This window comes from Peromyscus eremicus, chromosome 15, assembly GCF_949786415.1.
Source record: "Peromyscus eremicus chromosome 15, PerEre_H2_v1, whole genome shotgun sequence".
Taxonomy (NCBI): Eukaryota; Metazoa; Chordata; class Mammalia; order Rodentia; family Cricetidae; genus Peromyscus; species Peromyscus eremicus.
Genome location: NC_081431.1, coordinates 20,985,059 through 21,009,356, shown reverse-complemented (window position 1 = coordinate 21,009,356; position 24,298 = coordinate 20,985,059). Strand labels below are relative to the sequence as shown.

The 24,298-nt window shown below is 41.3% G+C and overlaps 1 protein-coding gene across 2 annotated transcripts in view; it reads left to right on the top strand.

Moving 5' to 3' along the window:
* The window catches only part of Spta1 (spectrin alpha, erythrocytic 1), a 72,714-nt gene that overhangs the window by 26,467 nt on the left and 21,949 nt on the right, over positions 1-24,298 (top strand). For both annotated transcript variants that reach the window (XM_059280309.1, XM_059280311.1), the window contains exons 20-39: positions 43-135; positions 2,961-3,098; positions 5,419-5,570; positions 6,785-6,971; positions 7,824-7,925; positions 10,186-10,277; positions 11,342-11,486; positions 12,155-12,336; positions 12,695-12,794; positions 12,885-13,082; positions 14,263-14,406; positions 17,489-17,592; positions 17,874-18,036; positions 18,280-18,411; positions 18,806-18,943; positions 19,130-19,234; positions 20,225-20,433; positions 21,982-22,102; positions 22,672-22,793; positions 23,836-23,968. In XM_059280309.1, the coding sequence (XP_059136292.1) occupies positions 43-135; positions 2,961-3,098; positions 5,419-5,570; positions 6,785-6,971; positions 7,824-7,925; positions 10,186-10,277; positions 11,342-11,486; positions 12,155-12,336; positions 12,695-12,794; positions 12,885-13,082; positions 14,263-14,406; positions 17,489-17,592; positions 17,874-18,036; positions 18,280-18,411; positions 18,806-18,943; positions 19,130-19,234; positions 20,225-20,433; positions 21,982-22,102; positions 22,672-22,793; positions 23,836-23,968 (2,760 nt within the window). The remainder of the gene's footprint in view (positions 1-42; positions 136-2,960; positions 3,099-5,418; positions 5,571-6,784; positions 6,972-7,823; positions 7,926-10,185; positions 10,278-11,341; positions 11,487-12,154; positions 12,337-12,694; positions 12,795-12,884; positions 13,083-14,262; positions 14,407-17,488; positions 17,593-17,873; positions 18,037-18,279; positions 18,412-18,805; positions 18,944-19,129; positions 19,235-20,224; positions 20,434-21,981; positions 22,103-22,671; positions 22,794-23,835; positions 23,969-24,298) is intronic.

The window sequence follows — 24,298 nt, the reverse complement described above, 5'->3', positions numbered from 1 at the left end:
CTCTGATATTTGCTCTAATTATCTTTCCATCAATAAATCCAGGCCCTTCTCAAGAAGCACGAGGCCTTCCTGGTGGATCTCAATGCATTTGGGAACAGCATAAAGGCTTTGAGGGATCAGGCAGAAGCCTGCCAGGTGAGAAGTGCTGGGTTCTGACAGTAATCACACCCCTCACTATAGATGGAACAGAATTCTGTTGCTGACTCATCTTTTTCCCCACTTTCAACAAACCAGAGAAGAATTACAAAGAAAATACTAGTTCTGTAATGATTTTAGCTAAGAATTCTAACCTCTTAGTAGCATCTACAAAGATGTGTGCCAAAAGAAATTTTCAATAAGCATTAGGTTTGGTAACGTACATTCTGGCTTTCTCTTTTGCTCCTTTTTATCTCTTCTCTCCATACCTTTCATTTTTATTCCCTTATTCTCCTTGCTTTGTGACTTAGTTTTTGTTTGAACATAAGACTTTTGAAATATAGAGATTCAGGTTTTGATTGAAATAATCATATCACAAATTAGTTTGTTAATGGCTAGAAATAGTTTTAAAGTCTATGTATAAGCAGAAAACAAAAATGGGACCACAGTAGAAAAGAACCGTCTGTTCACATGGAACGTGAGTGCCAGGAAAGAGAAACATTTTTATATTCCAGATATGGAAAGGCTCTTTTATAGCCCATAATCTATGAGAATAGATACACCAAGACACAGACCAATCAAGTGTATCTGGGCAGTCAGAAACATGGTTAGCTGAGAGTGTTGGGATGCTGAGAAGTGGGATGAAAGGGGTATTCCAGAGTGATAAACTTGGAATTAAGTAAATGATAAAACAGCGTATTTCTTATAAGGGCAAAAGGAAAGGAGAGAGAGAGAGAGAGAGAGAGAGAGAGAGAGAGAGAGAGAGAGAGAGAGAGAAAGGAGAGATTGAGAGTTCACACACTCAGACTAGACACACACTGAGCACAGCAAGTCAACACAGGTTCAAAGCACTCCTGCTTGAACCAGGCTGTACCCAGTAGATGCCTGGACACAGACAGACAGATTGATGCATCACGTGTCAAGAGCAAATGCAACAGGTGAGGGGCATTAAGTCAGAGAACCCATTATGGCAGACTCACCTTCAACAGCAACCTGAAGGGAGCATGCTTAGGAGACCACAGCACTCAACAGAAATTAAAACAGAAAGCTTATCCTGGAACAGAGGGATTTCTTTAAAGAGAAAGAGAGATTTTTAAGTAATATGCTATGTTCACACTTTTTCAAATTCTGTTGCTTTTTCTGTGCTGTAGGTTGTCAATCTCTAAAGCAGAAATTTCACAATTCCTTAACAAAATGAATTAAAGACCAAGCAGGTGGGAAAATCTGACAGTGAAGACCCAGGGAAAGGAGAAAGTGATTACAGAGAGAGAGTCTATTTTTGTATGATATTTAAGGGTCCAGCCTTAATATTATACAATTCCAGGGGCCCAGGAGAGATGCTACCGTCGGCACAGGAATGAACCCAGTTGCACAAAGTTCTTTTGTCCATTTCATTTGTCAGTCACCATCATTCAGTCACCAGTTCAACTGTCTCCATTCTCTTAAGTCCCTCAGTTCCAATTCTCTTAATTTCACCCTCCTTCTCCTGGGACTGGTCTATATCCTATCCCAAGCAGCAACACCTCATGTTTTGCATGCAACACAAGATTGTAGGGGTCTCTGCCAGAGGCTTCCTGGCAATTTTATTTGCAACCTAAAAGGGGAGACATAAGAGTGGAGTCAGTTAGCAGTTAGAATAAATCAGAAGAGGAATTTATGTGCTAGAAATATATCCTTACTGTGGTTAGGTGACGGCATTACAAGTCTATCATAAATGTGTTCAACTGTAGACTTACAGGTGACAGGGTAGGGAAAGTCTGCAGGTCACTAAAAGTTAAAACTGTCACTTTTTTCCTCTGCTTCCAGTTTCCTGACAGGGCAGGGGAAGAGTACTGATAGCTAGTTAATCTGCATCACAGCTTGAAATGCCTACTGAGAGGAAACCCCTTTGATCTAAGACGTTCTCTGGGGCGGGGAGAAAGAGGGGGAGGCCTTGATTTACACAAGAAACAAAGCCTGTTCGTCTAGAGGGCAGGCACTAGGCCTGTGAGACAGGTAAAAGGATGCTTTACCTTAGTTCAGGGCGGGGGGGGGGGGGGGGGGGGGGGTTTGGGTTGGGTGTTCAGGCGTCTAGCAGATGGCCTGGTAGCTATCTGTTCCTTGCTTGTTTTTTAAGGCTTTGTTTGGGGTTGACTCTATCTTAGGAAGTAGCTCAGGGATGGTATTTGCAAAAGGCAGATACCCAAAACAAATGCTAAAGAGAGGCCTGGAGCTCAGAGGCAAAAGGTTCTGTCTATGTGACTATCCAGATACTTTGAAATGGAGGTTCACACACACATACACATTTTAGAAGAATTATGAGCACAAGGAATTCATAGCAAGGCACAACTGAATATTAAGCTGCGTAACACCAATATTCCCTGCTAATTGGCTTCCCACTCAACTGACCCTTGGTCTGGTCAAGGTATAACTTATAATATACAGCTTGACTTTTATTTCATATTCCTGTGGCTCAACACAGTCTATTGTGTTCTCAGGTTTCTGAAATATGGATGTATGTGGTCCTTTTGAATCTGCACAGAGAAGTATATTGCCCTTCGCACTAAAGAACAGTAGCATATTGCCCTTCCCACTAGCACATTCAGTGCTTAGAAAAGAATGCCTACCTACTGTTGATTGTGTTCATATTTTCCAGCCTTCAGGCTTTCTAATAGGTGCTTCATGGTGCAGCATCCCTGATGATGACCACTGTCAGACCCAGCAGCCACATCAGAACTCCAGCTACTCTCTCCTGGGAGATGCTGGAAACTGCCCACCATTGGTGAGGTACACAGGGAAAGACTTCCACTGTGCAACTGACATCTCCTTTGTTTGTTTTTCTCCAGCAACAGCAGGCAGCACCAGTGGATGAGGCTGGTAGAGAAGCTAGGATCATAGCTGAATTTGACTTTGTGGCCCGCAGCCACAGAGAGGTCAGCATGAAGAAGGGCGACGTCTTAACTCTGCTCAGTTCTATCAACAAGGTAATTTTTCTTAAAATTTCTTACCATCTGCAACATGGCTCTTCCACAGCTCCTTCCTGATTCCACTAGATAGTTGGGGTTTGTTTTTTGTTTGTTTGTTTGTTTGTTTGGGTTTCTTGAGGGGGGTTGTTTTGTTTTCTTTTATCAAGACAGGGTTTCTCTTGTAGTCTTAGCTGTCCTGGAACTCGCTCTGGAGACCAGGATGGCCTCAAACTCACAGAGATCCACCTGCTGTTAGTTATTTTTCAGCGCTGTGCTCTTAACCTGAAAGGGAATGTCACGAAACACGACAGAATCAGCTAGTAAGAGTTTTATTAAGATGAAAGGGACAGAGAGTGCCCAGGCCTGTGGAAGAGACACGTGTGTGGAGAAGAAGAAGAACCGGGAACATGGCGCCGGCTTTTAAAGGCTGAGTGGCATACATGCTACATGCGTACACAGGTCGATGTAACCGTTCCATGCCTACGCAGATCACATGGCTACGCTGCGCGCTTACGTAGCCATGCAACGTCACGGATCCTGGTCACGCGAGATGCCCTGACCCGGAAATGGCTATCCTGACCTGGAACTGGCTAGGCGGAAGTGTCTGCGGGGCATATGCAAACACACCCAACCGTGGGGGTGTATTGTGAACCTGTCACCTGCCTCTGCTTCCCAAGTGCTGGGATTAAAGGCTCAGATAGGTGTTTTAACATTCAACAATTAATCCTTTTTCTCTTATAGTTTAAGTAATATTTTTCTCAAAGTATTGTGCAAGAGAGAAAGATAGATAGATAGATAGATAGATATACTTTTGGGGTTTTTTTTTTTGAGTTCTAATTAATTTTAGCATTAAAACAATGAAGCAAAAAAAACTTATGGAGTTAGCTTGAAGATATATAAGGGTTGAGCAACCATATAATTGTTTTTTGTATATACAGGACTAAATTGTCCTTTTCTTCTCATATCCTTGCTTGTTCCTCTTCTGTGACAGGATTCTTAGTGAGTAAAACAACATCTTTAGGGTTAGGAGAAGCCTGGTGAAAAACAATATGTACCTTGCTCCCAGGCACTTGGAAGGCTGAGGCAGAAGAATCTCTTGAACACAAAAGTTTGAGGTTAGCCTAAGCAGTGTAGAGATATACCTTATTTAAGAAGGAAGGAGAAGGGAAGGAAGGAAAGAAGGAAGGAAGAAAAGGAATGAGAGAAAGAAAGAAAGAAAAAAGAAAGAAAGAAGGAAGGAAGGAAAGTTTATCTTCCAGTGACTTGAATTCCTATATGCTTATAAAGCCAGTGTTAAAACAATGAATGGAATTTTATAGTATATGTTCCTTATAAAAATATTTTAGTGCATCACTACTCTCCTAAAGATATTAATAAGAAAAGAGAAGAATTTTGATTTTTGTTACTATTATTGAAGGTAAGTGAATGCTTCAGAAAGTCAAGATGTTTTCTTATCAGAAAATCTAAGTAGTCCTGCTTCTTCTTTGCCGGGTCACATTTCACAGCTTTTTCTTTAAGAAACTGAAGTGGTTAGTGTGCTAGTACTATAAGAATTTGCATTAATGAATTTCAATGAAATTAATACAGTTTAGTGCTGTTGCGGTAATGCCCGTGCTACCGCCACCCGTTTACCATGTCCGAGTGAGGGGCTGTGGATTAAAAAGTAAAAACAAGAAACAGCGAGTCATTCGCCACAGCAGAATGCCGAATGCCGTTTATTGAAGGAGGGAGGAAACCTTAAATACAGGCTTACAGCACAATGGAGGATCCCCGGAGGGCAGAAGTTCGCTACCCAATGTTCTACATTCTTGCATCTAAGCTGTTTACATCAAATGCAGGGTACACAAACAAAGAACCTCCGGTGAGCATTCAGAAAGAAGGAAACCGGCAGGGAATCATCATAGGGAGGACATCTGGTCAAGGTCGGCAAGCAGGCAACCGTTTACTCAATATGGGGAGCCAGGGCCCTACATAGTGCCTTGGAAGTGGGATGTGAGGAATCAGTTGTCACACACTGCTATCAAACATAGATCCCACCCCCAAGAAGGCAAGCTGATTCCTGAGCAGCAAAGCAGCCCCTTGCTGGCTTTCGAGCACCATGCCCATCTGACATCAGATACTACATTCATTGATTTCATGGGCTGACCTCTACAAATTCTTGCAATTCCTCTTCCACTTTTTCTATAATGCATAGAAATTATGTGCCATCCATGAGTGATTCTTAGCCCTCATCCGCCAGCTGTTCCTGTTCCTGGGGTCTGTTGTGAGAGCTGAAGACTCTATGGTTTGTGAGTTTTTGAAGGATTAAGGAAGGAGTGTGAATCTGTCCTCCCTTTAGGACTGGTGGAAGGTTGAAGCTGATGATCACCAGGGCTTTGTGCCAGCGAACCACGTCAGGAAACTGGCCCACGATGAGCTACCTGGATTCCCACAGCGACGACGAGAAGAGCCAATCAATATTCCCCAGCGCCAGCAGCAGATAGAGAGCCTGTAAGTTCACAGAATGGAGGCTTTGATGGGGATTGGGACATGAAAGGACCTGCTTTTTCCTCCCATGGCCCTGTCTCTTTCAGTTCCGAGATGTAAATTCGTAAGTATTAACCTTCACACAGTTTAGTTTGTATATGAAGAAAGGAAATTCCAGGAGCATTAATTGTCTCAGTGTCAGACACTTTCTGAAGCCATGTCTTCCAACTCATTGGCCAGCTTCCTTCTAAGTCTCTAGACATTCATAAGAATGTTGTACACTCTTTCCTATCTAGCTGGCATGTAAAATTTCTCAAAAGACACTTTTTTCACCCATTGATACTTTAAAGGTTCTTTTTTTTAAAGATTTATTTATTATATATACAGCATGTATGACTGCATGCCAGAAGAGGGCACCAGATCTCATTACAGATGGTTGTGAGCCACCATGTGGTTGCTGGGAACTGAACTCAGGACCTCTGAAAGAGCAGTCAGTGTCCTTAACCTCTGAGCCATCTCTCCAGTCCACTTTAAAGGTTCTTAATTAAAATATTGATACATAATTTCTTTCCCTTTCCCCTCTACCTCCTCCAACTTCTCCATGTCCTCCTACCATCCCTCAAGTTGATGGCCTATTTTTCTTTGATTATAGATACACAGATGATAGATGGGCAAACATGTAAATAAAACCTGCTAAATATATTTTTGCTGGGTTTATATGATTTCATGGCTGATCATTTCCTATTGGATAGTCAATGAGGAGACTTATCCCTGGGAGAGGCTAATTCTTCTTCTCTCAGCTGTCATGAGTTGCTGTAGTTCTTTGTCTAAGGGTATGACTGCATGAGATGTTTTCCCTTCAGAGTTAGCATGTCTAATGGTAATGTTCAGGTCTTGTTTAGAAAGCTATTTCTAGAAGATATAGTCTCAGAGAAGCCTTCCTGATCCTCTGGCTCTTACGATCTTTCTGCCATCTCTTCTAGGATGTTCCCTAAGTCCTGGGTACAGGAGACACTTCAGTTTTTAAATGTAATTAATACTCTTCACCCCTCTGCTCTTCATGTCTGTTTTATTCCCATTTTATTTCTCTTTTTTTTTTACTGATCTTATTTTAATTTACTCTTCTTTTCCTTTCCCTCCATTTCTTCCTCTAGTTTTCTCACCCAGGCTCTAATTTTTTTATGCTTTCTCTGTTTTTCAACCCATTACTTTCCCACCTCCTCAATTCCTCCACTCAGTTACCATTCCCTCCTGGACCGAGCAGAAGAGCAAAGGCGTCGCCTGCTGCAACGTTACAATGAGTTTCTGCTGGCCTATGAGGCGGGAGACATGCTGGAGTGGATCCAAGAGAAAAAGGCAGAGAATACCGGGGTGGAACTGGATGATGTCTGGGAGCTGCAGAAGAAGTTTGATGAATTTCAGCGGGTAAGCGAGGGGACTTTGCTTAAACGTCTTTTTTGGAGGTGTTTGTTTCGTATTTGTTAAAAATTCTCCACAGTTTTTGAGACCTCCACAGGTTAATACCCTCAATGGTTATTAATAACTAGAAAGCAAGGATATCTGAAACTAGACAATTTAACTTTTCAACTTCAGTGCCTGGCTCTCTGAAAATCTGCTAGGGAGTTGAGGGACACACACACACACACACACACACACACACACCCGCCACTGCTGTGATTCTTCAAAATTTGCCCTATGACACACTGTACTGCTGAATCCCAAACTGAGATGGGGTGTCACAGGACTCATGTGGACTCCAAATATGAAGCATCAGTTGAGATGGAAAGAGAAATGACCTGATTTCACAGTCAGAAAATTACTATTTACCTCCTGAGAACTCTTTCATCAATTTTTCCTCACTCATATTTATTTTATTATCTCAAATAGAACAAAGAATAAATGTGCTTCATCCTGTCTTTTCTTTTGCTATTCTCCATGTGGCGATATACATATATATTGGCATATAGACATATACCTGAGGTATAGAATGTTTTGATAATATAAATAAATACATGGAAAATTATTTAAGGAATTTAAGATAAATAGATACACTTCAGACTAAAAAAATGGTGGTTCTGGCAAATTTTGGATGGCTGTTGAGTATCAGGGTGTTTAAGGGCACAGTGCAGTGGCAAATGAGAGAGCAGCATGTATATCACAAATGATATTAGCCATTTGCTTTAGTAACATTTAAGTAAATGTGGGCCCAGGTGGCAGGCATGTATGGAAGGTCTAGGAATAAGATTTATAGTGCTTTGGATAAATTTTCTTACCCAGGATCTGAAGAGCAATGAACCTCGGCTCAACGATATCAACAAAGTGGCTGATGAACTGCTATTTGAAGATCTCCTAACACCAGAAGGCGCTCACATACGGCAGGTAATCACAGGCTCCCTCCATCCCTCCTCAATGCCAGCTGGGCTCTGGAGTCCTCATCTCAATGAGTCCTCATTGGTTGATTTAGCTTCGTATTCCAAAGACCAGAATGGAAAGGCAGTGTGAAACTGGTTGTAAGGAGAGCAGACCAAATAGTCCAGCCAATTTTATTGGTTCAGAGAACTTTAATAAAGCAGATTTACTTAGTGACATTTTTCAAATATCTTCTGTGTTCTTGCACATAATTTTTTGGAGTGTGAAGAACAAAAATTCTGAGACAATAAATTCATATTTAGATTCAAGAGGCAGTGTTAAGATGCTTAGTAACGACAGAGATGTTCCATTGGTAAAGGACTTATTGAACAAATCATGAAGACCTAATTTTGGATTTCCAGAACACATTTGACAACCAAACACCAAAGAGCATGGTTTTAGTCCCAACACTAGGAGAGGGTGGGTGGACACAGGGGGAGTCTCCAGAGCTGCTTGTCTAGTCAAATTGATGAGCTCTGAGTTCACTGGGAGACCCTGTCTCAAAAAATAAGGTGGGAAGTAACTGAAGAAGACACCCAACATCAACCTGTGGCCTGCAGATGCACATCTATGCATATACATGTGCACATGTATACTCACATGCACACATGCGAAAACACATCTCACACACACACACACACACACACACACACACACACACACACACACACCAAAAAATGAAGTTTAGAAGATATTGCACTGGGCATCAGGAAAGTTGGATTTAGTCTTGACTTAACCCTATCTATGTGTTCTTTGTAAAAAACTGCAGAATTTGAAAGTACCTTGGTGACTGTGTAAAACAATCTCCAAATATCCTTTCAACTTATATTACTGGGTTCTAACAAATGGATCATGAAATTCCTATCTTATGACCTTACCCCAAATTAGATATTTTGTATTGAAGTTTTAAACGATATACAGTTTAACTAGCCTGAAATCTGTAAAAAGGGACCTGTACTCACCTACCTCTTACTGCCAACCACATACTAAAATTTCAGTGCTCAGATGCAAGAAAGCAAAGACCGCACACACAAGAGACTGGTGGTGGTGGGGAGATGTAGCACGGATCTTAACAGTTCTTATTAATAAAAACAAACCTGGAGCCGGGTACTGGGGTGAACGCTGGAAGATCAGAGAAGCAGAACAAGCCACAGCCACCTCACCTCACCAAGCCAATTCCTCAGCTGATCCTGTTTACTCAGACTGGAAGCCTCTGAGTCCTCATCCAGAATGAATCTCAGCTAAACTGCTCCTAGAAGCCTAAAAGCTTAACCAGGCTAGTTCCTGGTCCTCACGCCTTATATACCTTTCTGCTTTTTGCCCTCACTTCCTGGGATTAAAGGCTCACTTCTTGGGATTAAAGGCATAAGTCACCATGCCTGGCTGTTTCCAGTGTGGCTTTAAACTCACAGAGATCCAGATGGATTTCTGCCTCCCAAGTGATAGGATTAAAGGCATGTGTACCACCATTTTCTGGCCTCTATATCTAGTGGCTGTTCTGTTGTCTGACCCCAGATAAGTTTATTAGGGTACACAATATTTTGGGGAACACAATACCACCACAGGAAGAGGCTAGTCAAGAAAGTTTACTAGAAGTGACTGGTTTTGACAAGCATAAATGAAGGAGAATTTAAGTGTCTCTTTCATCATTTGTAGAGATAGGGGTGGGGTTCTTCACCTGCATTGTATTTTGACCTGCAGTTCTATTATAAATTTGATGAGGATTTATTGTAAAGACTAGTCTTGCAGTCTTGGTTTTTATAAACCAGTAAGGATGACTTCACTTCCTCTTTCTTATGGTAGTTTTCCTGAAATTGAACATAGAAGGAAGAGATATAAAAACAGTGTACTTATCCCCTACAGAAAGCAAGCAAGGCATTGTAAGGCTACTTCTGCTTTTGAATTCAAAGTGCAGAAAGCTATTTTTTACCTAAATAAATGAGCTAACATCCAACTACCAAGTCAATGCTTTTAACTCATTTTTAGAGGTTCTAATGTGCCCTTTGTGACAATAGGCATTTATACTTGCCCTAGGGCTGATGGTCCTACATATAACATCAGTTGGGATGAAAGCAAATCCGTTCCTCTGTGGCACTGTCTTAAAACTATGCAAGAGAGAAGCAGAGCTATATATGTTCTGAAGAGCTACCAGGAAAGCAGGAGGTGACATGCCAACATGAAGCTGTCTGAACTAGCTCTCTGACTAAATCCGTATGTCTATTTCTTTAAGGAGTTGAACACCCGCTGGCATTCCTTGAAGAGGCTGGCCGATGAACAGCATCAGCTGCTAAGCAGTGCCCATGCTGTTGAGATGTTTCACCGGTAAGCACCTTAATGCCTGAATGGTGCTGCTCCACTGCAGCCCCCTCACTGGGCCCTTAAGTCTAGTCACTGTGGAGAAAAAAAGATAGTATATAGCCCTCTTCCTCAAAAAGAGACAGTTTACTAACAGACAGGATTTTTTAATTTTTCAGCAGATTTTCCTTGCCTGACACACTGGATACTCCAAGATAACCAAGTTCAATATTCAATTAGGCATAGCACATACTTTGAAATTTAGATATGATTCTATAACAGAGAATCAAGTTTGGAGTATAAATCGGGCTTAGGTCATTTTGCTCTTGAACTAGAAACAGAAGGTAAACGGCAGCAGATATCATACCTCATATATATATATATATATATTATGTATATATATATATATATAATATATATACATAATATATATATAAAATTTATTCTCTCATACAATGCATCCTGACCACAGCCTCCCCTCCCTCATCCCCTCCCAGGCCCTCCCACCTCCCTTCTCCCTCAAATCCACTGCTCCACCATTTCCCTTTGAAAAGGAGCAGGTTTTCCAGTGATATCAACCACTCTTAATCTACTCTCACAATCTTTTTAATGCTTCATTCTCAAATTCACATCTATACTAAGAAACACACACACACACACACACCACTTAAAAGTAAATAATGATGCAAACAAAAGAGAAACTGAATAATTTCCTGCAAATGAATGTGGTTTTGAGGATGCAAAGAGAGAACAGAGACATGGATGGGTCTGGCTATTTAGAATAGCTTACATTGCAAAGATGTGAAATGTACTGTTTAATGAAGTGGTTCTGCAGTTAGTGTACCAGGTTCAAACTTGAGCTCCACCATCTGACAATGATAGCATCTTGAGAAATATTTAAACTCCTGTTTTCTGATACATAGAATGGAAATAATAACAATATCTGTGCTTCTAGATCAAAGCAGCCTAAATGCTAGTATATCACAAAGGATGAGAATGATGTTGAAGGTGATGGTGGTAGTAGCCTCCTTGTGAGCCAGCCTTCTATGGCACATTATTACTCCTATATTCTTTACTCTTTCGTGTTCCAGAGAAGCAGATGATATCAAGGAACAGATTGACAAGAAATGTCGGGCTCTTAATGCTGCTGACCTTGGTTCTGACCTGCTCAGTGTCCAGACCCTCCAGAGGCAGCATGAGGTCTTTGAAAGAGACATCATCCCCCTGGGAGAAAAGGTGAGAAATGTGTTTTCAATCTTTCTCAATACTTTCTCCAAGTTTATGCCTGTAACAGTCAGTGTGCCTTTCTTTGATTCTCTTGCCAAACCCATTATTCTTATTCACTTTTTAAATCTTGCATTATACTAATTTTTGTACACTCTCCCTCTGGAAAAAAAAAATTAAATTATCATGCTTCCATGTCCATCAACATAGGAAAAACTCTATTGAACTTTTACTGTCTAAATGAATAGTTTGTATTCCTTTGCCTCCTTAGAGAATGTCAAGTGAATAGACTTGTAGCCAACTGAGGAAACAAATGCCTAGGAGAAAATTAATACTCATAGCCAGTAAAGTCAGACTATGTCTAGATATTGGGAAGTGTTTCCTCAGTCAATAATTAAATAAGATTATTCCCACCTCAAAGCTGAAAAGAGAAGAAGGAAATTTTCCAAATACATTGGAGGCAACCTATAGCTTGGCATCATCATCCAGAGCACAAAGAATATCTTCACATGAAGAATTAAGGCCCAGGGGGTTGCAGAATTGAAGTACTGCTGAGGAGCAGGGTCACTCATCTCCTCTTCCCTATAAATTCTTTAAAAAAGAAAAAAAAAACAGCAAAGGCAATTTTTACCAATTCAGAGAAATACCACGTGGTTATCAGAATACTTCTGTTTATCCAGGTGACCACATTGGGGGAGACAGCTGAGCGTCTCTGTGAGTCCCACCCGGATGCCACTGAGGACCTGCAGAAGCAGAAAACAGAGCTGAATGAGGCCTGGGATACCCTGCAAAGTCTTACAAATGATCGAAAGGAGAGTCTGAATGAGGCCCATAAATTCTTCCTCTTCCTCAGCAAGGCCAGGTAAAGCTCAAAAGGCTGGCATTCAACAGGCATGATGGACAGTTTCTACACATTGCCCTGTGTAGAGACCCTACGAATAGCCTGGGTACACATGTTATTCACTGCTGGGTTATGAAGACAATGTCCAAGTGTCATCTCCAGTAAGGCACAGAAAAACCAGGTTTAATGCTCAAAGCCCTAAAATACTGTTGCTTTAAGGAATGTGAAGTAAACAGGCCAATTAAGAAAGCTTCTATATAGTACATATTATATACTAGGTGTTGCCAGGAGAGAAGTTTGGGGTATGGATTTTCTTTCTGCTGGAGGCAGAGAAGAATAAGGATAGCCATGATTGATCCTAATATATTTACTTCTACAGTGATCTAGAGAGTTGGATCAAAGCCGTTGGTGGCATAATATCATCACCGGAGCTGGCTGAGGACTTAACTGGCACAGAGATCTTGCTGGAGCGACACCAGGTACAGCTACTAACCATGAATATAAAACTCTCTTCTCACTTCAAAAGTTCCTACGGTCTTCAACCAGCACCTTTCCTACTTTCTCCACAGGAGCATCATGATGACATGAAGGCAGAAGACCCCTCCTTCCAGGCTTTACAGGACTTTGGCAAGGAACTTATAGACAGAGACCACCGTAACAGCTATGAAATTGAAAACACGCTTTGGGATATTAAATTAAAGAGAGACGAGTTGGAAAAGGGTTGGGAAAACCGCAAGAAGATGCTGGACCAGTGCTTAGAACTTCAGGTACAGCATCTTCTGGATAGTTGAGGTTTTTGCCTCAGTTCCTTTAGAATGGTTTTATATGTTGATTTGTGGGCATCCACTGTGTTAAGCTCTGTGAGCTTTAAACACCAGTACCTCTTGATTGTTTTATACTGTACTCCGTTTTTTAGACTGAGTATCCTTATGCTCTGTGTTCTTGTTCCTGTTAAAAGAGACAAACCAGTGTCTATGAAATGGCTCAGTGGGTAAAGGTATTTGCTGAACAAGCCTGATGACATGAGTTATAGTCAGGAACACATGTAGAGGGGAGAGTTGACACCACTAAGTTGTCCACTGATTTTCACATGCACACCATGGAAACCCCCTTACCCCTGCCACACACGCAACCTCTCTCTCATATACACACAGACTTACTACTACTAATAATAATAAAAATAAATAAATGAAATTTTAAAACTAAAAGCTTTTTCAAAAGAGAGAGGAAAAATATGGTAGTCAGTCTTGTACATGAATGGGATGATTATCTTTACTTACTATTAAGTAATTAGCTGAAGGATTAGTTTTCATTAAGAACTGCTGTGTGCAGGTCATAGTACTACAAATATCATTAGAGTTTCTTTACACAAGAAGTACAGATCATTGTAATATAGGAGATGTTTACTAATAAAATTGAATGAATGAATGCTTTGAAGATAAAGAGGAAGGCATGATCACAAAGTTTGAGGAAATTGTATAGAAATATCAGACACATCTACAGATAATATTTGACTGATAACCAGCTGAAAGTTAGACACATAGAAAATCTCAGAACTTAGATCAGTAGTTCATGGTTATCTTCAGCTACATACTGAGTTTGATGCCATCCTAGACTATCTAATACTCTGTCTCAAATTTTAATAGAGAGAGGGGGAAGAGAAGGAGAGAATGCCAGTCAGTAGCTCCTAGATGTACCATATAGAGGAAGCATCCTCACATTTACTACATTGACTATGGTGTATAAAACACATAAGGTATGTTTGAAGCAAAAAGTAAAGTGACAGTATACTTAAGATTCATTAAAAGAATGCTTCATGAGAGACTACAACAGCCCTGGCAAGATGCTTTGTGTCATAACCACTGAAGAGGAATAAGATCATTTCCTTGGCCCATGTAGAATAACCACATGTATGCCTCTGATTTCACCTACTCACCCCCACTACAGTTGTTCCGAGGGAACTGTGAACAGGTTGAGAGCTGGATGGTGGCACGTGAGAATTCCCTGAGGTCAGACGACAGGGACCACTTAAACAGTCTGCAAACTTTGATGAAGAAACGGGATGATTTGGACAAAGCAATCAATACCCAGGTAAAAATAATTATAAAAATTCCAATTACAACTACTTTTGGGAGCCACATGGCCTAGTTTCAGATCAGCATATAAACACTTGTCCAATGGATCTCCATGAGGCAAGGCCCTTGGAGATGGTCTCTCACTTGGCCAAGACCAGTGGACCTTGAAACAGCACAGAATACTGCTAGGAACACATGGCCTACACACTCTCTTTTCTCTCATGATATTGATGATTCTCTTGGATGCTTTTAGTTTCACTTTGTCAGTCACACATGTGACAGATGTAATCATTCCTGGAAACCCCATTTTTTTCTCCAGTATTTTCTAAAATTCTTTGGGAACTGATGCTTCTCAGGTTTCTTATAGAGACACTTAGGCATGCAGGACCCTTTTGTAGGGTAAGAGAACAGTTAACGAAATACAAGCTAACTGTATGCAAGAAGTTTACAACAGATCATCCCTATTTCTGTAAATATGCTTTATTAAGTTTTGAATGACATTGTTCTTCAGAATGTGTGCCTAAGTTTATCACCTTTTAGCTTTGTAAGGACAGGATATGCCTGGCTTAATATTCAGCCAAGCTAACAAAATGCTGAGCATTGTTTTTGGTTTAAAAGTTGTTTTGATGTATAAGTTTGGGTAAAAAAATGTATTTGTTTTTAACCAGAGGTTAATCCTGGAGGCTGGAGAAAACATGCTTGTTTTTAAAGTATAAATAAACACAACTCAAGCTATTCGGGGCCAGTCATTTGTGTGAAATTCATCTGGTGGTCAGACACAGTTCTTTTTCTGCTGATGTTATGTCTAGATCTCGGGGGCCGCCAAAAGACCACCATGGAGACCAATTCCCGAATATAAAAGCAAAGAGCCTTTATTTTCAAGCTCTGGGTCTTGGTCTGTCTGTCCCATACAGTGGTGAGAGTGGAGAGCCCTGAGCCCAGGCAGGGTAGGTTTTTTATCGTAGCAGAGGTTGGGAGGAGGGGATTTCCAGGGTTCAGGACCCTGATTGACTGACAATTGTCTAGAGGTATCTGTAAAACAAAAATAGATGTGTACTAGACTCAGGGACATCTGGCACTTTATCTAATGGTTGGAATGTTTGGGATGTTAGGTACTTCCTCATCCCTGGGTGGATCCCTGGGTGGTGTCAGCTTATGGCATTTTCTGTATCTGGGTATTATCTACCAGTAAGCCTGTCATAGAAGCTGTGTCTGGGCCCCTAAGCCTGTCATGGCAGCTGTGTGGTCAAGCTGTTTTGGGGCCACTTCACACTGACATCCCTTTCCAGTCTCAGGGAACCAAGGCTGTGGCTGGACCATGACAAACTATTAGTAGTAATCACAGATACTCTATACTCTTGCCTGGTTTTCTGATTTTTTTTTTTTAATTTTTGTTTTGCAATACAATTCAGTTCTACATATCAGCCACAGATTCCCTTGTTCTCCCCCCTCCCGCCCCCCTCACCTTCCCCCCAGCCCGCCCCCCATTCCAATCTCCTCCAGGGCAAAGCCTTCCCCACAGACTGAGATCAACCTGGTGGACTCAGTCCAGGTAGGTCCAGTCCCCTCCTCCCAGGCCAAGGGACCCTGCATAGGCCCCAGGTTTCAAACAGCCGACTCATGCAATGAGTACAGGACCCGGTGCCACTGCCGGAATGAGATCTACATGAACAGCCTGGACATGAGTGGGGGTAGTGAAGGGCGAGGGTCGAGGGAAAGAGAGCTTGGGTGAGTGGGAGATCCCAGCTGGATCAACAACAGAGAGGGAGAACAAGGAATAGGAGACCATGGTAAATGAAGACCACATGAGAATAGGTTTTCTGATTTTTAAGGCATTTTAATTTCCACTTGCTTCTCTTTACGCATTGTTTTATTAGCATGTTAATTATATATACTAGTGAGTTTCCTTATGATACTTCCATGTATGTACACAGTGTTTTAAACATATTCATCTCCTGTTACCTGTCCTTGTCTTCCTCCCACTCCAGCCCTTATCATCCTCTTCCTCTCAACTAGCCCTGATTAATTCTACTTCCATACCTTTTGCCTTTTCATTTTTAATGGCCCATAAATTTCGTTGACTGGAACATGGTATAATTTTGTTTGCAGGAAGAAGAGCCCCTCACCAGTGGCTACACCACAGAAACAGATAACTCTCCTTCACCCACATAACTGTACACAAATCCCCAGGGAGGAGTGGGAATTTATCAGCCCTATCTAACACAAATGTCCTTTCTCATATGAGGACCCTTGATTCTAACTTTTGTACGTGTGCATTTGTGTGGAAGTGAACATGGATAGAAAGTTGTCTATTGGAGAGGAAGAAAGATTCCTTAAGCACATGTAGATCACATGTGATGTGAAATGAAGCAGTAATACGTGTGTGTGTGTGTGTGTGTGTGTGTGTGTGTGTGTGTGTGTGTGTGTCTGTGTGTAAAGCCTTAAAGATATGGAGAAGGTACAGGGATATGGGAGAGAGAAAGGGATGGGGATAAGGGTCAACCAAAACTAAACATGTATAAAGTGGTCATAGGGAAATTTGATACTTGATAAACTAATCAAAAAATAAAACGGAATAGTTAGAACGAATGTACCCTGTGTGGGTGGATGGCATTACTCTCAGAAGCCGTAGGCTATTAATCCCCAAGTCACCTTTGCTTCTTATGGGAATGATGGGGCAGGAAGGGGAGGTTAACAAACTACATATGAACATTTGACTTTCTCACATGAAGGCCTCCATTATTCCAAACCAGTCTTTAGGACTCTATGTGACTTCATGTTACTCTATTTCAGCATCTTACACAACGCAGGATTCATCTTCACAACAGCCACAAGGAAAGTTTGTTCTATAGGGAAGTTTGTACTATCCCAGCAGAGTAGATGTTTCTCTGTGTGCCAGGAGTTTACTTTTTGATGCTGATACTGTCATCTGAAGAAACTGACAGACAGACAGACAGACAGACAGATAGACAGACAGACACACACACACACACACACACACACACACACACACACACACACACACACAGAGTTTATCTTTAGGGTGGAGCCTGGCATTATATCAAAGACCTAATCACTAGCCATTTCCTTTTCCCCAGGAAGGGAAGATTGATGACCTACAGCAAGTTGCTACAAGGCTCATAGATGATGACCACTATGCCAAAGAAGAGATTGCTGCTCGCCTCCAGCGTGTGCTAGACAGGTCAGGCCTGCAAAGTCCCCTCTCTGCATCAGCATCATGATAAAGAGATACTTTTAAATTCTTGTCCTCTTGATGTGTATTTCTTAGGAGACTTCCTGTTCTAGACTTATAGAATGAAAAGCGTGGAAGACAATTCATAGGTTACTTAAACACTGTTGTATGTATGAAAAAGTGAGAGTCTATGAAAGGCCAAGGGTCAGGTTGGAAGATGGAAAATATTATGTATGTGGCATCGAAGCAAAGGCTTCCTGGGTGGAAAATGATCTGACCTCATCCTTTAGATGGAAAGCTCTCAAAGAACAGCTGCTTGTTGAACTGGGAAAGCTTGGGGACTATGCTGACCTGAAGCAATTCTATCGTGACCTTGAAGATCTAGAGGAATGGATCAATGAGATGCTGCCCACAGCCTGTGATGAATCTTACAAAGATCCCACTAACATTCAGGCAAGTTCAATACAGAAATCTTGAAAAAATTCACCACTCTCACTGTTGGTTGAAGGATCACCCTGATACTCAACACTTCCTATGGTGGTTGGTTTAGTTTTGTTGTTGTTTTGCCGGGAATATGGGGGTTTGGAGGGAGATAGTTGTTTTGTTCCATTAGTCTAATTATGCTTCTCTAGATAAGACTCTAATAATGCTTCTCTAGATGAGCAACTGATGTAGTTTTTTTTTCTTTGCCTTCAGAGGAAATATCTGAAACATCAGGCCTTTGAAAAAGAAGTCAATGGTCGTGCAGAACAGGTGGACGATGTCATCAAACTTGGGAACTCCCTGATTGAGCGGAGAGCGTGTGATGGTGATGAAGAGAACATGAAGGTAAAGTTTGTGCTTAGATAAGTTTGGCTTCCAGAGGCATGTGAAGAGAAGTCCTCCACTCTTTCAGTAGAAATAGAAATATAGTCATACTTCCTGGAATTCCAATGAGGCTTCTGGCTTAACCTTGTCTATTTGACATTTTTTATCTTTTCTGCCAAGAACCTTTTGGCATTCAGACACCAGTCACTTAACACAGCTCAGCATCCTGGTTTTCAGACTTTTCCTTTCACCTCACCTGCTGTTTTCCCAAATTCAACATGACTAGTTTGGAATGTATGACATTCACATATCACTATTTCATTTATAGCAAGACCCTCCCCACAATATTCCTTCAAGTTCTTACAGGGCCCATGATTCCAAAGACTGTAATGAGTTCTCACTCTCTTGGAGCTAGGAGCAACTGGACAAGCTAAAGGAAAACTGGGATTATCTCCTCGAGAGAACAATTGACAAAGGGCAGAAACTCAATGAGGCCAGTCGCCAGCAAAGGTTCAACACCAGCATCCGGGACTTTGAGTTCTGGCTTTCAGAGGTAATTGTACCTGAGAATGATGTAAACATTAGAACTTAATAAATACCTGTTAAGTAACTTAATTTATATTTGAATTGTTTCCTTGACCCTTCTTGGGAAATATCTGATAATGTAGATTGCTAAATCTTATGTGCCTTAAATGCAGTTTTTTCCTAAAATCTTTCCTTCGTGTTTCTCTATTCCCAGGCGGAAGGCTTGTTGGCCATGAAAGATCAGGCCAGAGACTTAACCTCAGCAGGAAACCTACTCAAGAAGCATCAGCTCTTGGAGGCAGAGATGTTGGCTCGAGAGGTAACATGTGGTGGAATCTCACTCCTCTGGACAAGGTGGAAAGAATTCTGACCTCCTATCTTAGGAGAATACTTGAGATGACAGCCTTGAGGTCACTGACCATTTTAGCCAGGTCAAATCCATGGGCTGCAGAGCCATTGTGACAGTCATTATCGATTAGCACTAAAGCATAGGATCTAAGACTCTGGGAAGTGGATCTTGAAAGTTATCTCTATTTATCATTTTACTGGTGCATAAATTTACTGCTTTCTGAAACTACAAAGTTGAGCTGGTCTTTGAAAGAAAAGTTGACTTTATAAAGGAAAGAAAAGAAATAAAACCAAATGGGAGAATGCAATTGTTTGAAGCACATAAGTACATATGTAAGTCCTGTGGAGGATTCCATTTGCAGCCTAACCTGGGGCAGTACCAAAATTCTGACAGGATTAACTATCAATTACACACCAGATAATTATATAAAATTAGTTTTATTTAATAATAAAGATATACGTTAAAAGGTCAAAAAGCCAAAGGCTCTCTGGTTTTGATGTGTCAGGATTTTGTAATAGTTCCAACTACATAATTATTGGGCTGCTCTAGATTGAGCACATGCATAAAAGGCCGTGGATGTGTTGTATGCTCAGCCCAAGAAAACTACAAAACAGGGTACTGCTGAGTGTTTTGATCAGTTGGTTAGTAACTATCAATTGCAGCACTATGAAGACAGTCGTGTGTGGGACAAGTTATTATTCTAGTTGGTGAAAGCAGGAGAGAACATAGGAGGAGGGTTAGGTTAACAAGGAATACATGTGATCTGGAGTAATATAGGCATGATATCTATATTGCTGATGTATCTTTTACCCAACCACATTTGTGTGAAACACTTAATCATGTATATCAATTCAGTGTCTTCAAAAGCAGTCTATTGAACCTAGTCAAGGAAGTAGAACCACTGAAGTCTAGGTATGTATAACACCATACTCCATTCAGTAAGCATGCTGGGTTTTCTAGGACCCTCTCAAAGATCTGAATAATCTGGCTGAGGAGCTGATCTCCAGTGGAACTTTCAACATTGACCAGATAGAAGAGAAAATGAATGGTGTCAATGAGCGCTTCAAAAATGTCCGGAGCTTGGCAGCTGCACACCATGAAAAACTGAAAGAGACCTATGCCTTGTTCCAGTTCTTCCAAGACCTGGATGATGAGGAAGCCTGGATAGAGTATGTATCACCACCTCACTGGAGAACCCACCAAACAGACTCATTTTATGTAATTGATTTGCATGTTGATAATACTTTTAAACCTCTGCCTTAACTGAAAGTAAACATTGGTTTCACTTTTCATCTTCAGTCGATGCAGGCAGGAAATCAAGTGCAGAGGGAGATAGGAGGAGCAGTTCATCCATACTCTGGGAATAAAATTCAGACACCATACACATTTGTTTTAAATAGTACATTGGATTGTAGGGCACAAATAGCTGACCCTTTGCAGCTTATACAGAAGACCACAACATTGCCATTATCATTTCCTTTTAAGATTCATTTGTTTTTATATATGTGCATGAGAGTATGTCTGTGTGTATGTGTACTTACATGCAAGTGCCATGGAGGCCAGAAGAGAACATAGGATTCCCTAGAGCTAGAGATGCAGGTGGTTGTTAAGCCTCCTGATGTGAGAGCTAGGAACCAGTTCTCTGCAAGAACAGCAAGTGCCGTTAACCACTGAGCCACTTCTCCATGTTACATAATACATGACACTAAGCAATCACATTATCTGTCACAGTTTTACTGCTGATCCCATCCTTTTAAATAGGCCGAGAAATTCTTAACAAATCAATATTTTTTGCCTGCTTCATAGTTACTTGGTTTCTCATCTGCCAATCTGCAGATTCTTACAAGTAACAAATAAATTAGCTAAATCATGGTTTATACAGTGTCAAGTTGGACCTTTTAGTAGTCAAAAAATACTATAACCTTTTGGTGTTCAAACATTTCATGTAGTTTGTAGTGATAAAGATCAAACTCAAGACTTTGTACAAACAAGGCAAGTTCTCCACCACTAAGCTATATTCCCAGATATTGTTATTGATATTAATATACAAAAATAATGAAAGTAATATAATTTTTATAGTTTTAAAGAAGGGAACATTAATATATGTTCTAGAGTACCAATGGGAAGGCTGTTACAGCTATATTCATGGTGGATGTTGCTATGTTATTTTAATTCTGTTGATATAAATCAAGTTTTCTGAAATTCTCTTCCACTGCTTATCTTTTTGGTGTTGGTTCCTGGATCAGTAAAGGTTTCTATTACTTTGATAAAACACCCTGACCTAAAGCAACTTGGGGAGGAAGAGGTTTATTTCAGCTCACGGTTCAACCGCACTGTCCTTCACCAAAGGAAGGCAGGGCAGGAACTCAAACAGGTCGGGAATCTGGTGGCAGGAGCTGATGGCAGAGACAATGAGCGTGTGCTGCTCGTTCTTCATAGCCCACAGAGAACTGGACCTTTCTATATCAGTCAGCAATCAGGAAAATGCACCAAAGGCTTGTCCATGGGCCAGTGCTGTAGGAGCATCTTCTCAATTGAGAGTCTCTCTTCCCAATGACTCCAGTTTGTTTCAAGTGGACATAAAACTTGCCACCACAGTCGTAGAGTTCATCAGAATCTCCCAGCTTTCACCACACATACACTTAGAAAGCTATTCCTCTGGGTTGATCTCAGATACATCTAACCTCTAATTTTTCCATTTTCTTCCTGGTTCTCAGGGAGAAGTTGTTACGCGTGAGCTCGAAAGACTATGGGAGGGACCTTCAGAGTGTTCAGAACTTACTGAAGAAACACAAACGCCTAGAGGGAGAGCTGGTGGCCCATGAACCTGCTGTCCAGGTAGGAATTGAATGCCAGACCAAAAAGGGATAGAAATCACCTAAACGCAGTTTTTCACATCATAGATAAATCAATACAGTAAAATGCAAAAGCAGTGTTCAGACATAGCTATACCTCATTTAGATCATGGGAATTCTTCTCTTGTGTGTATTTTGTGTCCTCAGAATAGGAGGTTCTAAACAGGATGCCAAGATCTTTCCTAGAATGATTAATTCTGACATTGATGGACAGTCATTGACAATTGGGATGTGGGTTGAGATGCCTGGAAAAGATAACTCTGGTTCTGAACTGGCAGTACAGTCCCCCTGTGATTGTGAATAACCCATAAGGCAGAATAAAAGGAGTAGCCTACTGGGTTTCCAGGATGTTTGTCAAAATATTTGGGAAAGCTTAGCATGGAAGATATTGCTATAGCTTTCTTCATATTCCCAGGATCCCGGGACCACCTCAAGTCCCAGGAGCACATAGGTAATCTGATGTTAGGAAAGACTAGATCTCTTGCCATGAATTATAACTGACTGAGAGGAGGAGATTATAGAATGATAGAATGTGGAATATGTGTTCTTCAGAATGTGCTGGATACAGCAGAGAGCCTGAAAGACAAGGCTGCTGTAGGGAAAGAGGAGATCCAGGAGCGGCTGACTCAGTTTGTTCAGCATTGGGAAAAGCTCAAAGAGTTGGCCAAGACCAGGTGAGTTGGACAATAGAAATCCCAGTACGGTTCCTGTGTTTGAAGAACTAGACTGTTTGAAGGATGCTTATGTTGCAGCTCAACATGGCCTACAGACCCTAATCTAGTTTATTAGTTCCCACTCAAAAACCAAGTTCTTCATGAACCTTCCCTCTGGTGACTACGGAAGCAGACAGTTCTTTCTGGGGAATAAGAGGAATTTATCAGAGCTGGAGAGATGGCTCAGCAGTTAAGAACACTTGATGCTCTTGCAGACAACCCAAGCTCAATTCCCAGCATCCATAATTGGATGCTTGACAACCATCTGTAATTCCAGTTCCCAGGGATCTAGTGCTGTCTACTGTCCTCCACAGGCACTGGTATACACATCGTGTACCTTCATACTGTCTTAGTTAATATTTCTATTGTTGTCATAAAACAAAGCAACTTGGAGTGCAGAGTTTATTTCGGTGTACAATTCCACATCACGTTCTATCACTAAGGGAAGTAAAAGCAGGAACTCAAGCAGCACAGGAACCTGGAGGCAGGAGCTGATTCAGAAGCCATAGAGGGGTGCTGCTTACTAGTTTGCTCCCCATGGTTGCTCAGCCTGCTTTCTTATAGCACTTTGGATCACTAGCCCAGAGTTAGCACTCAGGCATACACACATGCATATAAATTTTAAAAAATAAATATTTTTTAAAAACAAGGATCTTTTCTGGATTTGCAGTACTTTCACCAGATAAGAGGAAAGATAGTCCTTGACTCAGGGAGCCACTGCCTCACTATGGTGTGTCTACTGCACTGAGACTTTTGTTTGGGTGGGATTTCCTTCATTTATCAAAGTTTCAATGCTATTGTAAAATAAACTTCGAGGGCACTAGTGTCTTCTGCATCACGGAGGATCAGCACCACTGACCAATAGGCATGTAGAGTGTGTTCTTGCCCAGTTAAGCTGTGACTGTCCTGAGAACTAGTGGTTTTCTGAAGTGGGGAAACCTGCTGTAGCTCCACAGTTGACCTGTTCCTTCCTACTCCTGTTGGGCTAACTGCCTTGTCACAGAGGGGCACAGTTGGAAGAGTCTCTTCAGTATCTGCAGTTCATGGAGAACGCAGAGGAAGAGGAAGCCTGGCTGAGCGAAAAAGATGCTACGGTCAGCCGGGGGGATTCTGGAGACACACTGGCTGCTACTCAGGTAAAGAAAAAGCAAAATGGGTCAATTGTGTCATCCCTATCATTGGAAACTTCCCTTAAGAATGTGGTGTTTTCACCTGTGAAATTAGAACCCATCTCCTGGGTTAGAGAAATGTGGATACTTCTGTTAGTTTTAGTATGAGAAAACAAGATCTGACTTGTCTCAAGTCATGGAGCCAAACAGGGATGAAAGCAGAATTCAGAGCTGAACCTGTGTGCTGACTGCATAGAAAACATCACAGTGAGAGACCTTTCCTTATAGGTGTGAGTCTTTACAGGGTGTAAATATTTTTTCTAAAGATTCTATCAAGCATCAATGTTCCATTAATAT